The 14,861-nt window shown below is 40.3% G+C and overlaps 1 protein-coding gene across 2 annotated transcripts in view; it reads right to left on the reverse strand.

The window, feature by feature from the left end:
• Window positions 1–14,861, reverse strand: part of alk (ALK receptor tyrosine kinase) — a 252,256-nt gene that overhangs the window by 83,562 nt on the left and 153,833 nt on the right. For both annotated transcript variants that reach the window (XM_077538429.1, XM_077538428.1), the window contains exon 6: window positions 13,707–13,911. In XM_077538429.1, coding sequence (XP_077394555.1) covers window positions 13,707–13,911 — 205 coding nt within the window. The remainder of the gene's footprint in view (window positions 1–13,706; window positions 13,912–14,861) is intronic.

Genomic DNA, 14,861 nt, shown 5'->3' on the forward strand with positions numbered 1-14,861 from the left:
AAGCATCACTAAAAAACGGAGCTTGGAAAATGAAGGATTTGCTCTCATAAAGCCAGCAAAGTGCACTAACTGGACTCAACTTTTACGAGGTGTGTCAGAAAAATTTGCTATTTAAAAAAAAAAAAAAAATACAAACGATGAGCTTTCCCCGTCCGCACGTAATCGTATTAAACTGTCGCCTCAGCTCTCTGCAAACATTTCACTTTGCTTTTATATACTTACTGCACATATCCTCCGTGTCAGGAGGTCAAAACGGAGTGAGTGATGAACCAACAGACCAATTGTTCACCTTGCAGGATAACCTGGAGAACAAACGCTCCACATTGACCAAGTTGGAAGAAAGCAGCTCAAAGTGGAATTGATCACGTCCATCGATGTGAGCGGTATCGTCCAGCCAGACAATGAACCAGCACATCGACAACGAGATCCTGCGGCGTTTGCTTCATTCCGTGCGTGAGAAGAACTTGTGGCTGCTTCACCAGAACAACACGCCTACTTACAGCACCCTGAACATTTGTCACATTTTTTTTTTTTTTAGGCCACTAATGAACCGTGCAAGGATGACCAGGCCTGTCTGTGCCTAATGTGAAAAGGTGGCAGGTGTGAGTGTGCAAACATGATGAGGCTCCCATTGCTTGAATCATCTCTGTCTGAAAAATTACAAATGCAATCTAATGAAGGGAAGCACTGACAGAAAACAGTTTTTACTGAATCCGTCATCATATGGTCGATGTTATTTGTGTCTGCTTCATGATTGGCATCTAAATTCTTTGGCAAATTGTAGCTTGTTTGATGAGCTATTGCATTGATATCAGCTGGTGATAAAATGGATTGATTGATGATCAAGATACAAGCGTGTTAATGTCGCATCCAGTGAGTGACACAGCGAAGCAGTGAAATGCTTTCCAGAGCTGTGGAATAAAAACGTTTTAGATAATTGGTAAGAGCCTTCCAGTGGATAATTGCTGCGGTGATTCATATATTTCATCGAGCAACATGTGATTTCATGTTTTCAATTCATAAAAACTGTTTCGAGACATGTTTTGTTATGGTTGTGATTATAGCAAAATATACAAAGTGCTACAAAAGATCTATTTAAAAGTAAGACAATTTTCCCGAAATGACTGAGCTGACTTTGATACTGCTGAAGCGGGATCATTTCACCATCAGTGCTCAAGTCACAATCACTCTTTGGTTACGTGTGATCAGTCTAAGATCTGCTGCGCGCCGAGTGACGCAGCCGAACACCACGCAAAACAAAAACTTACAGCCACGCACTTCCATGCTTCATCGAATCTTCGCACACAAAACACGATCAACATCTAATGCTATTATATCCTCGAGATCTTAAGGGCCACGGTACATTTGGTGCTGTATTATTAAACAAAACAAAACATGATGGGCACATCAGGGAAAGACATGAGGCTGGTTAAGTATGATTGACTATATAGTGTATAGTGAATTTTGCCAGCAACCCTTATGGGTACAGTGCGATGATCTGGAATTGCTTCAGTAGGTCAACTTTAACGTTTTGTGCCCCACAAGCTTTCCACCGGAATGAAGAGTTCTATTATTCCTCCTTGGTGGCACAGATATCACAAAGCGAAGCTTCATTGGGTTCAGAAAGTAAAGCCATTGTTTGGGAAGCATGATAAATGATTTCCCCAGCCCAGACCTCATTGAGAATCTTTGAGATGTGCAAGAGATACTTCATGCAACATTAACATGAAGCTCCTGGTGGCCACAGCAGCCCCGTTTGCCAAAATCGTAGTACAGCATGGGAATTACCCGTTGTGCATTGATTTCTATTGACATTTTGTTGCAGGACCAACCAAATTTGAATACCTACAATGAAGAAGAAGAAGAAAAAAAAAATCCCATGTTGCACATTGTTTCCAGTGGAAACAAATACCTGACTTATTGTTCAATGAATAAAATGCACCTGACAATTTAAAAAAAAACCAAAAAAAACAGAAAAATACACAAACCGAGAAGGACCATCTGGAATGACTAGTGATGGGAATTGATAAGTGTTACAATTCTGATTCCATTCTCAATTCTGATTAATGATTGAATTCTTTTTTTGAAGGATCCAATTTTTTTTCAACATTTTTGTATTTATATCTTATCTGTAAACAAGATACATGTTTAAAAGTAACATGACTTTACAAATCCAACATTGAGGTATAAAGAGGTCCAAATTCTGCCTGCCATGGGGTCCCCAGGAAAATACAATAATAGTAATAGTTATAAACATAAAAAAACAAACAAACAGAGAGTTTCATTACATTTGTCAGTGCGGCTAAAATCAGTTGCTTACCAGGAGCAATGGAACGTGTACAAAAAAACATGGAGCAAAGGCTTCAGCACTGGCAGCGGATCTTCCTTAGATCTCAAATTGCCGACGGGGTCTTGTTTGTCTCTTGTCCTTTGGTTATCAAGTGGAATCCATGTAATAAATGGTGCTATCAAAAGCCCTGCCACACTTTCATCTCCACTGAAATGGGCCCCTGGGCTGACAGGTGAAGAAGGGTTAACAATAACACAGGCTGATGTCTGTGATCATTGGCAGGAGAGGTGCATAATTGGTGGTGGATGGAGCAGGAGACGGAATTGCAGAAGAGCAGGGGATGTTATGCAAGGCACCAATGTGGCCTGGGGCAGTCAAGTCGACCTGCAATTTCTTTTGGCTTCATCAATGACGTTAACAGTGGCGAACGCAAAGTTTGCGTGACGTTTCACACCCAAGACTCACTGCAAGCAAGTAATGTTGATGGGCATGACCGTTTTTTTTGAAGTGAACGGAATCATTACAATCAGTTGATTAAAAAGATTCGTTCAGAAGATTCGTTAACCAAATTGTTCACTACCATCTTTTACCCCTTCTGGCTGATGAGTGGTTGTTTGTGAAGATTGACGACGACGTCGATTAACGAAGAAAAGAACAAATCACTTCAGGAGATGATCTTTCACTCACGTTCACGGAAAAGATTAGCTCTTTTTAACTCATTCACTCCCAAAAACGTATACGTTTTTTAGGTTTTTGTTTGCTAGAGTTTTTGTATGAAGGCTTTGATGCAGTTTCTGACCTGAAGTGGTCGCTTAAAGTGATAGTAGTTATTACAAAAAAAAAAAAAAAAAAGTGTGCCTCATCTGTTTCATAACACTTTTTTTTTGTAATAATTACCATCGCTTTCAGCTTCCACTTCAGAAACTGCATCAAAGCCTTCATACAAAAACTCTAGCAAACAAAAACCTAAAAAACGTATAAATACGTCTTTGGGAGTGAATGAGTTAATGAAGCGTTCATGAACGATACAACCCTAGTAAGTAAATACCAACTCTGTTACGTCTATGATGTGCCAATTTACCAGGAAATCTGTGTGAAAGCAGCTTGAGGGTGAATCCTTGCTTGTCTCTATGAACGTGCGTGCGCTGTGGTTGGCCAGTGACCAGTTGAGCGCGTACGCCGCCTCGCGCCCAAAGTCTGCTGGCTTCACCCGCAACCCTAATGAGGACAAGCGCTGGGAATCAATGAAATTGTGTGTGCATTCACCTTGCAAATTGCAGCGTAATGCAAAGTAAATGAGGCCATCATTAGTTTGGATCAAAATCTAGAAAAGACCGTGTGGCCACAATTTGGTTGATTCTTGAGAAGAAACAAAGAAAGCTTACATGGAAGGATGATTTTGCTTCAGATAGAACACATACTGGAGATGGTCAAGTGGGTCTGTAGCCATTTAGATATATGACCTTGTCAGTCACAATTTGGATAATTTCATATTTTTTCAAAAAACTACACTGTACTTTTGGTCAGTCAACACGTCTGGATGTTATTTTATTTATTTATTTATTTATTTTTGACAGATTATTGACAGCTCTAAAGTGTTGAAAATGCCTTCTTCTCTTTGATGATTCAGTGTTAATGGTTGAAAAGTGACCACTTTTGGAGGTACAAGGTTTTGGCTCGACGCCAGTGATGTTTTTTTGATTTGTATTTTTTTTGCTTTTGTAACAAGGTATTGTTACCAGGCAATGATTAATGTTCATAGCAGACTAACTTAAGACGTTAGGAAATCGTAAAGTCTTGCTCTCATCATTCTTGTGACACGTTTGCTTTATGCGTGATATTAAGTAAACACAAAAGTGTCATGTTCTATTCTGGACGCTTCAATTTTAATGGTTGCTATTCACCACTTCGGATACTCTATTTATAAGTTCGCACTAATGGGATGAAAGTCAAGTTGATGTTCATTAGCCGCTGGTGAGGTCCAATATATTTTAGTGTGGTACTATAAATAAAAAAAATAAATAAAAATACAGGAGGATCCTTTGCAATTATTCATATTTACCAACAATGATAGCTAGACACTGACTTTACACAGTACAAAAATAAGACCGAGAGAGTGTGATAGTCTTTCCAGCCAGAGAAAGAAATCATTCCATCTGTGTGCTTGCTGCTGGGAGAGCTCGGAAACGTTCGTACCAAACCTGTTCTCATTCTGGGTTCACTATCGAAGCAGTTTCCACATTGTGGGAATTTGCAGTGTTTGCAAATAATCACGAGCCTCTTTGTGTGCAGTGGAAGCATTTCTGCCTTGACAGTTCGGGCCGAAGAGTTAGGGCACAAAAAAAGTGATTTGTAAACTCAGAAATTCTGGTTTTCTGGAACCAAATTGTCATGTTAAATCTTGACTTATTGAATGGGCAGCATAGTGCACACATCTGCCTTTTTATTTTTATTTTTTTTTGCGTGAATTGTTTGACTTACGCGTGACCCTAACGAGGACAAGTGCTATATAAAATGGATGGATGGGTCAGTTCTATTTTTAATAAGGTCATAGAGTTCGCTGCCTGCATAACAAAACTAAGGGCAACTTTTGTCTCTTGAGCTGTTCAGTATGTAACTCCCTTAAAATTCAGCAGCCACACCCTGATCATGCAACACCACAATATTTCCATATAGCCATACTGCTTGGCTTGCTACATTTGTCTTTGTTTAATTTACTGTATTTTTTTTTTTTGAAGTTACATGCTCTCCTGTCCGCTATGATGTCACACAATGTTTACATATCTGATGACCTATCACCCCACTGAACACCCAGCAGGCTGAAACGGAAGCGCTGTCATTGTCATTGGGGATCCATCAATTCCTAAACCTGTTATCAAAACAAAAAAGCTTCAGATTTCACACTAGCACCTTTTAGTTTATTTTAATGTAACCCCACCTTGATTTATTTCCCGTTGAGGAAATTATTCATGCCACTTATACCGTATATAATGTAATATGTTGTATAGAAAGAATATAAATGTTAATTCACAGTCACCGTCAATGCATTCTAACGTTTCATTTTCAGAAAGATTTTGCCATACTATTCAAACAACTTAGATATCATCAAGTTTGCTTTGGGACGAGGTTTACATGGTTGATTAAAATTTGATCCGGCTTATGACTGCGCCACAACAGCCTTTACAATCACGCTCTGTTTTCTGTGTGGTTCAAGAAATGTTGAGAAACTCCTGAGATAACATGCCTCGTGTCAGAGGCTTTTCTGGTGCCGTGTGATTTTTCGAGACAAGTACACAAGTTGTGTTTCTCATCACAGCCTCACAGCGCTCCTCCAAAGATTTTGATATGTGCTGATAGTTATTCCCTGGAGAAACAAAGACATGACCTTCTTCTTAGGCTGTTTTATTCTACGATGCATTAAGAAGCTATGGCAGAGATTTTCAATCATAAAACTATGGTGATGGTTTTCCTATTCATAATTAACTTACATGTACAATGAGATTCCCAGTTTCTTGCCCCACTGGTGCGTTAGAATCAGCAAGGGAATTGTGCTGAGTACATTTCTGAAGAATTCAAATGCAAAAGCTTGAGACAAAAATAGAGCCACACCTGCTAATATTACAGATCAATATTTTGAGGTTCTTTTTAATTGGTTGTTTTATTGTATTGATGTATTTGAGCTCAAACAAAATATTACATACTGTTTTGACGACTTATTCACACACATGGGCCTCACTTATACACAGTTAAAAATGTAGTTTAGGCCAGTTTTGACAAAATGGCGTTGACAAATGAGGTTCAGAGAGAACTGAACCTGCGTTTGTCCACAAAAAGATCCGTTGGAATCTGCCACTCTTTACAAGCTATTGCAGTCACCGCTGCTGTCTGACGTTAGTTAGTTATTAGCCAGATAGGTCAGGATCCATCCCAGCTGCTTTGCTGAAGTGGAATCGACTGTGTGACACTGAGCGGAGGTGGTTAATAGCATGTATTTACTTTGATTTATTTGAATGTTGTTGCATAATGTGATTTAATTTACTAACCTTTTTGACTGGCAGTCAAGTTAAAACATTGCCCGCACGGTAAATAGGTTTTATGATATTTTTTTTCCCTCCCTAGTTCCCAATATAAATAAACCTGAGATCTATTCATAACATGTGCCTTAAATCGCTAATTCCCTCCTCACACAACTTTGATGCGACCAAACTTTGTTTTCGTTGGTGTCTGCTGTCCTATTCTCTTTTGAGATAGCATCAAGTGTTAAAGATGTTTACAGTGCTGATTTAGAATCCATTTTCGTTATAATATTGCACATGTCCAACTCACTCCAGTCTTCTCTAGTATGCCGACGCACAACAAACATTGCTTCAGTCCCAGCAGAGCAAAAGTTGTTTTCCAAAAGTACTGTCAGCTTAACAGTCTGAATGCTTTTACCATTTGAATAATTTAGCTTTTGCCCCATCACTTTTACAATTATGCCGCATGACATTTCCAGTGGCGCATGCCGCGAAAAATCTCCAATTTCAGTTTTAATTAAAGGAAAACCTAATAGCCAATTTGCATGCGGCGATCTGCAGCCGATCTGTTTGTTTTGTGATGAATTGGAGAACCTTTAAGTGGAAATCCCGATATGCACATTTTGCGGCTGCCCGAGTGGAGTGCGCAGCACAGGTGCCGCAGGCCGTGTATTGGAGCTGTAATTGAGTGCTTGGAAATAATGAACATATGCATGAGTGCAGCTCAAGTGGCAACATGTAGAAGGGAAGCACTCATGAAGGTACCATAACGACCATCTGTTCCTTTTCCAAACATGGGCCGGGGTAAGAATATTAATGACATGGATCAATGGAAAAGCCCGATAGCGAACGCAATAGACTGCCTGAAATCATTTTTTGAGCCTCCCGTTCCCCGCTATGAAACGTGGTTCTCTGCATGCTTCGCCCACTGGATGAATGCCCTGCTTGCCAGGAAAAGCCTCTTTTTAAATCCAAAAGCACCCAGGGAGTCAAAGTTCTCAAAGTTTTGGAAAACCGACACCGCAACTCCTCGGGAGCAGCCAGCCAAAATACGGTAATCGTTCAAGCAAATAATAACAGTGACTGGAGGTGATTATCCATCTGGAATGGGCCAAAGAAGCTATGTTGTGACGCCCGGCGGCGATCCAAAAGAAAAAAAGCTGATCTGGATGACCGATGCATCTCCCCGGCTGCCGCATGAACGCCAATGATCGCCGCAATTAGGAGTTTTACAGCCATCACGGGTGAAGACAATTTGGTGAGTCAAAGTTATTTTGTCTTAAGCATTACAACAAACTTGTGGATTTGGAGGTTTAAGGTGTGTGACTGCTGTTTGCTGGCTGATGGCCGAAGCCAAAGCTTTGATTTGGTTTGGGGTGGGGAGGATTTTCATGAATTCAGAGTAACCTTCAATCATGTGTTATGACCGAAATGTTGATAGATTTGAATGTTCGGGGCTCTCCATGTCAAATCACCCAGTGGATTTTTAACAAAACTTGATGTACTTGTTGATAGTGATGGCACAACACTAAATCTCAAATTTTAGGCCGATGGGAGCAAGGGGTTAGGGAGCTACGGCCGGCCAAATTTGATATTTTCAACAAAAAAGGATGTCACGTGATCCGCAAGGCAATTTCAAGGTCAACCAAAACACAAGGTCAAAAGGTTATTAAAATATGCACTACTCTTCGAAATGATTGCAGATTTGGAGTCCTTGATGATTTCCATTTCCAACAAAATCTGTTCTGTGAAGATTGACCCAGTAGTGCCCGAGATATAAAGGTTCAAGTTAGCTGAAAATATTACAATGCGGTGGGCCGTCGCTCCCAATTGCTCTAAAATTGGAGATTACTATCAACAGATACAGCAAGTCTCTTTAAAATCAAAATCTACTTGAAATGTTGAAATGTTCCGATTTTTATTTGGCATTGAATGACCCGATAATCCTTAATGAATGTCAGAATCAAAACTGATTTTGTTCTGATTCATGAGTTCAATGAAAACAGAAAATATGTTTCTATTTGCATGGAAACAGCATTCAAAATATATTTTTGGCATTGCGGAAGCGTATTGGCACTGAAAAAGTCTATGCTGTGTTGAAGTGATCAATGCAGGATGGGGAATTTACGTCAGCCCGGAAATTTACCGGCTCCTACTGTAGTTATCAGAGCCATAAAACCGACAAAATGCCACCAGCCACGACCGGTCTATGAACTTTAACACCCAAGACTCGCTGCCCACGATCCTTGAAAACAACTGACGTTCTTGCACTGAGCTCGCCACACATCTAGTTGGAGCCGCTTTCACACGGGATTCAAGACAAAATTCTGCATCGGAGGCGTAACAGTGGAGCAGAGCTTTATTAGCCTTTCACAGATGACACATCAAAGCAGCTTATTGTGTGCACTTCCACACGGACAACGCGGGTTGCTCCATTTGCATGTAATTTGATGTCAGCATGGCATTGTGTCCAAATGGCTCGTCATTCAGACCATTTGTGATGAAAAGCAAGAAATCGCAACAACAATGGCAGCTTCGTGATGAAAATGGTCATCATGCATCTGCGGAGCACAGGTGGATTACCCTATTCCAAATTTCAGATGACTTTTCGGGGCCTGTTTTTGTGCCCAGCGCCGAGGATGAAGTCTGGCAAAGTTTTGGTAATTTTTTACACCCAGCAGCTTGGCGTAGGTAGACAGCGACAGTCTGTGCCATTTGGTCTTCAACACAGCCGGCTTGAACCGTGTCCAGTCAAAGCGGCTTCTCTCTTAAATGGAACAGTCCTAAAATGGTTCAAGTCCTACTTGGAGGAAAGGAGTTACTTTGTGACCATTGGAAATTTTGAATCTGACGGAAAGGCCATGACATGTGGGGTCCCTCAAGGGTCAGTCCTTGGACCCCTGTTGTTCAGTCTGTATATGTTACCTTCGGATCAAATGCTTCAGAACGCCGATGTTGACTATCGTAGTTATGCAGATGACACACAACTGGATTTATCAATGTCCCCAAATGACAGCAGTTCTATTAACGTATTTTGTCATTCTCTAAGAGCAAATTCACAACCGGATGAAGCAAAATTTCCTTCAGCTAAACGAAAACAAAACAATTGTTTTCGGCAATAAAGAAAAGAGGATTGCTGTTAGAAAACACCTTGAGTCACTGGCTTTAGAAACCAAAGACCAAGTTCGAAATCTTGGGGTGATCATCGACTCAGACCTGATTTTCAGCAATCATAATCAAATCAATCACTAAGACAGCCGTTTATCAGATGAAAAACGTATCCAGACTGCAAGCTTCAAGCACTATAAATCACTGAATGGTTTGGCTCCTGAATATATTCCAGAAATGCTGATTGAATACAAACCCAGCAGGGCTCTGAGATCTACAGACCGGCGCCTACTAGTGGAACCCAGAGTTTGAAGTAAACATGGTGAGACTGAATTTAGCTGTTTATGCTGCACACAACAGAAGTGAAGTCAGCCCCAAGTGCAAATGTTTTCAAATCCAGATTGAAAACGTTGCTTTTTTTTCCCTCATACCTTTGAATAAGGTCTTTTAAACCATTTTAAATCATGTTTATGATTATTATTATCTATTTTTGAAACGTCCTTCTGCTTAAATGTTTTTAAAGTTTGCTGTATAATGTTTTAACATTGTCAATGTACAGTGTCGTCCTTTTGGTAAATGTTCTCTTCAAATGGCAATTACGTTGCCTCGGTTCACAAACTGTGCAAACAGTCAGAGCGTCCACGCAGAACGATCACTTTTTCGTTAACAGCATTGGTTCTGTCTCACCTCGTTCCGGCATCCATATTCTTTTTCTGCTATAAATCAGCCCTCGGTACGACTCCCGAGAAAGTGAAAACTGCAAGTGATTAAGCTATTAGCAAGCCCTGAAAAGTACCGCAATTCCGATGGCATCTGGTCAGCTTTGCTGGATGCATTATTGAATTGTTACTTCAGATGAGCTGTAAATGCTCCGCTTTGCAAGACACACAGAAAACAGAGTTCGATTCCGACGACTGCGGGATACAACGTGTCGATCAGTTGCTCCCGGTGCACGTAACCGTGAAATGCATCTCACCCTGGCAAAAGGCAGCCGTCCCTTCAGCGGGGGAATTTGTACCTGCAGTACAGCCGTAATATGATACGGAATGTCGTGCAGCTCTAATGCCCTCGATTGTGGGAAAGAAGAGCCACAGTGGTGCTTTATTGAATGCAAGTAGGATACAGTCAGCTCGGCGGGATTTCAACACGGCAAAGCGGAGAGGAAGGATACGTGCTGTTGCTTTCAACTTCTTTTTCCCTCCACGTGTCTGTGTGCAGGTTTGGAGATACATTTTCTCGTTGGAGCAAGGACCAGATGCAAGCAATCGTCATCATATTCCGTCACTACCATCCCCATCCATGCAGTCTGGCCTTGATCTTAACGTGTATGTATTTATAAACTTCTCAGAATTCCTGCAGCGGCATCCTTCCTCTCTACTCCTCCATCTTGCCTTTTCATCACCAGAAGCTCACACCTGTGAACCTCATCTCGCAACCCAATAAATATTCCCATTATAATAAATATTCCCATTATAAACCTGCCTTTGTCTTCTATTTGATCCTCCTTCCCATTTTCACTTTAGCATGAGGTGACTCAATCAAAGATGATTTTTTGTAGGCCGCAAACAATAGCGATGCCAGAGCAAAACTATTGCGTCGGGTTCCTGAACATACATTGTCACATGAATATGGCACAGTCCTTCACATATCCTCTGAAATCACAAATATAAGAACTTTTAGTGCCACTTCCCAAATCTCTATTTTCAAGCCTGCCTGGGAGCTGTGGACATGCAGGTTGAAGGGATTAGCGCATATGCGTCATGGTTCTGTTACGCACACAAGCCATTTCCCAAAGTTAGAGAAGGTGACATCAAACTGTTTCACCTGAGGTCTCGACGTAATGTCCTCTGCTGAGTTTTGCAGCCAATGTGCGCACCGCCTTCAGACACACTTAATGACATAATGCACAAATGTTACAGTATGGCTCCTTCCATGTGCTTGACATATAATCCACCAGAAAGCCGAAAATCAGAGTCCTTCCTGGCCTTCTTATTGCCTGGAGATCCAGTGACAATTGTCCCCACAACTCAGCAAGGACATGAAGCCGGAGTTTGCGGACCAACGCATCCATCCTGCTCTTGCTCACCTTCATCTGACTCTTTGTGGAAGAGATGCAGCATTATTATTCATTCAAGGAAATCATTGTTACATAAATGTTCTTGTTTTAAAGTCTGTACAGGGCGCTGAAGCCAAATGGTTTTTTGTGTGGTTCTATCAAAAGCAATTTGTCACACATTATCAACAGCCTTGCTGAGATGCCGTCTGCACCTGACTTTCAAGGAATAATGTATATTACAGTGATGAATCACTAACTCACTTATATTCTCTTAACATTTGAAGCGGTTTGACCATGTGCGAGTCAATATTTGTTCATTGCTGACCCATTGGAGCATGTTGAGTTAAATCACATTTGTTGGGGCTTGCATTTAGATGCACCAACCATATTTCATAAAAATGCATCACTTGGCACACAGACTTAGATTAGTATTCCACCCTTCAAGTCTATCAAGTATAATAATGTAAACGGATATGTTGTTTAAAATATTTTAAACCTCTGCCTCTTGGGTTTGTTGATCATGAAAGACATTTTATACTTGATTTGCTAAAAGTATTTAGTGATCCACCAACATCCATCACTGTATATTGTTATTCTGCTGTCTTCTCCGTGTACATTTGGGGGAAAAAAAAAAAAATACACTTATAGTACATAATGATCTTTAACATGTAATATGACTACAATTTTCTTTGCTAAACAAAATCGTCAATTACCTTGTTTGCAAAAAGAATAATCTTATGTGAAAATATTCACAAATGAGCAGTTAATGATTTAGTCAGTGAGAAAAACTGATGTAATAATGTGTGTAATGACTCGGTTAAAATGGGCATACATTTGGTTTATTGTAATTTTTATGAATTGTTATGTCATTTGTTTTAATGCAAGTCAATGAATTGAGTGATTACGAAGTCACAACACACAATAAAGGTGTGATCTGTTTGTTTTAAGAACATCTAAATTGTTCAGAACAAAATGCTTTCTACCAAGTTAAAACACGCAAGGATGGCTGGCTTGCTTCCAACTTGGCAAACATTATTAAAATTAAAATGCAAGAGTGCAGGTTGGCAATTAGTATGTTGACCACAGTTGGCTTCCTTCTTTTATTCCGTCTAAATTTTTTTCTGGAGAACTCAGCACCCAACCACCCCCATTCTTGGAACAGTTTTTGTGAATTTGTCTCCAAACAGCTGAGGCAGAGCCGGTGTGGGAGGATGACACATTTTGACTACAAATGAGCACACGCAAACACACAATCTGATCTGTCACACATGCAAAAAAGCACGCCGCCATTCTGCTGCCTAAAGATGTGCACGCATATGGACACGCACATGTATATGACATCCATATGCAGAGACGAAAAAGACATCAGTGCCTTCATAAGATTACCGACATCTGAACATGTTAAGTAATCGGCTTTACTGCCTGGAACCAAAGTCATGTTACGAATAAGTTCAGGTGCCCGACCATGTAAAAAGGGGTGAGAATAGTATTTTGCATGAGTACCAAGGAAAAGGATGGCCGGACTCTTCTTTGTCTACGACTACTTTGTCGGGCCACTGGTGCAAGATGTAACGCGCCTGATCCAAAATCAGCTGCAATACGCAGTTACCCGTGACCATGAAATGCACAGATACACACTCGATGTTTTCATTGGTTGTTTGGACTGTGATTCACATCAAATTAAAACAAAACCTAACTTGTTCAAATGTTATACATTTAGACAGTCTCAAATGCCTCTTAAACTTAAGTGCTTTTCAGATCTTGAAAAAAATGATGTCATATCGCTGATTTGATTTTCAGTCAATGCCCAATTTTCATTCGTCCTGTGATTGACTTTGTGACTATAGACTGGGGCGTAATCAAGCCTTAGAAAACAGAGCAAATAGAGGAGGACACCAGGGAATTTTTTTGGGACTATTTTAGTCACAAACGAGACCCAAATAAAAGGGAGAAAAGGGTTCGATAGATGCATGAGTATCCATTTTGTACGGTACAGCTTACGGTGAAAAGCGGCAAAAATCTTTAAAATCAAATACAATGCAGTACTGAATCGGTATTTCCTTCCTGGAAAACTGCTTCGATCCATGAAAGCATGCATTATAACTCAGCCCCGTGTTGTGAAAATTGCATGTTTTTCCACCTCTTAAATCTGACACGTATGGTAGTTAGACTACCTCCATGATTGTTATTCAAGCTCCGGTTTAGACTTTACAACAACCCAAACGCAGCTACTCACCCTGTGATGCGAGGCAACGCGTCAGTTGAGACGAGAGCAAGTTGCGGCTTGTCCCTCTCAATCAGCCATATGGTGTATTGCCCACTTTGCTTGGGGTTCAGGTACAAGGACATGTCGACGCTGCAGGGAGTCGGGCCGCTCCACAGCCAAGGACTCAGCACCCAGGGGCCGCCGAAGGAGGACCCATTCACCCAAAAGAACTGACCTAGGAGCAAGAGAAAACATTATTGAGCATAAATTGAACAAAAACAAAAAACAAAAAAAACAGACACATCATCATTTTCTGGTGTTTTTCACAGTGTTAAAAATAGACACCAAGTTTGCAAGAAAGGGTCCGCATATTCACAAATGATAATCATGAGTGAAATTACTGTGCTGCTGACGTGCTTGATTTAAAGTACTTTGGAGGGAAGGCTGAACTGCAGCACTTAATGAAAATGCATGAAATGAGACAGCCAATAAGAGCCTTGGCAGAGGAAAAAGTCAAAAAAGGTGCGGTTGAAAAAAAAAAAAAAAAAAAATCAAAGCATTTTTTTTTTTCTCTAGCATTGATATGAAGTCTCATTTCACTTTCAAACCGATTGTGCTCAGTCAGGCAGGAAGTGAGTTTGTGTGGAGGATGACAAAGAGTTTTGAACGGGAAAAGAATATCAATGTTTAATGTACCCCGTTAAAGATTCTAGTGTTGATGAGTTGAAGTTAAAATTGCAAAGCCAAATCTGATAGAATTATTAAATGTCATTATTCAAGATGACGACACCGTGACATTACGGATTATTTTGTTGAAAAAGTAGATCTTAAAATAGTTTTTTAACCCAGTTGATATTTCTTTTCATTCCCACAGTTTTGTTTACAGATCACTTCCTCTTCGAGATAATAGTAAAAGCAGCTTACCAAGGATCAGATTGTGTTAAAGTCTACTTCTCAAAGTGGGTCACATGTCTCCTTGTGTATCTCAACAGCCGCACTTAAAGCTCCTTTTTTTCCATTACTTGTGGCAATATGCAATTCATATGTCGTACGGGATGGGAAAGGATATGAAGGGACCAAGCAAATTTCACGTTTGCAGTTGCTCAAACGAATCTTGCAAATGATATTTCCCATTATTATGTCACCACATGGTAATCAAGTATTTTATTATAACTGGTACTCGTA

This window comes from Festucalex cinctus, chromosome 12, assembly GCF_051991245.1.
Source record: "Festucalex cinctus isolate MCC-2025b chromosome 12, RoL_Fcin_1.0, whole genome shotgun sequence".
Classification (NCBI taxonomy): Eukaryota; Metazoa; Chordata; class Actinopteri; order Syngnathiformes; family Syngnathidae; genus Festucalex; species Festucalex cinctus.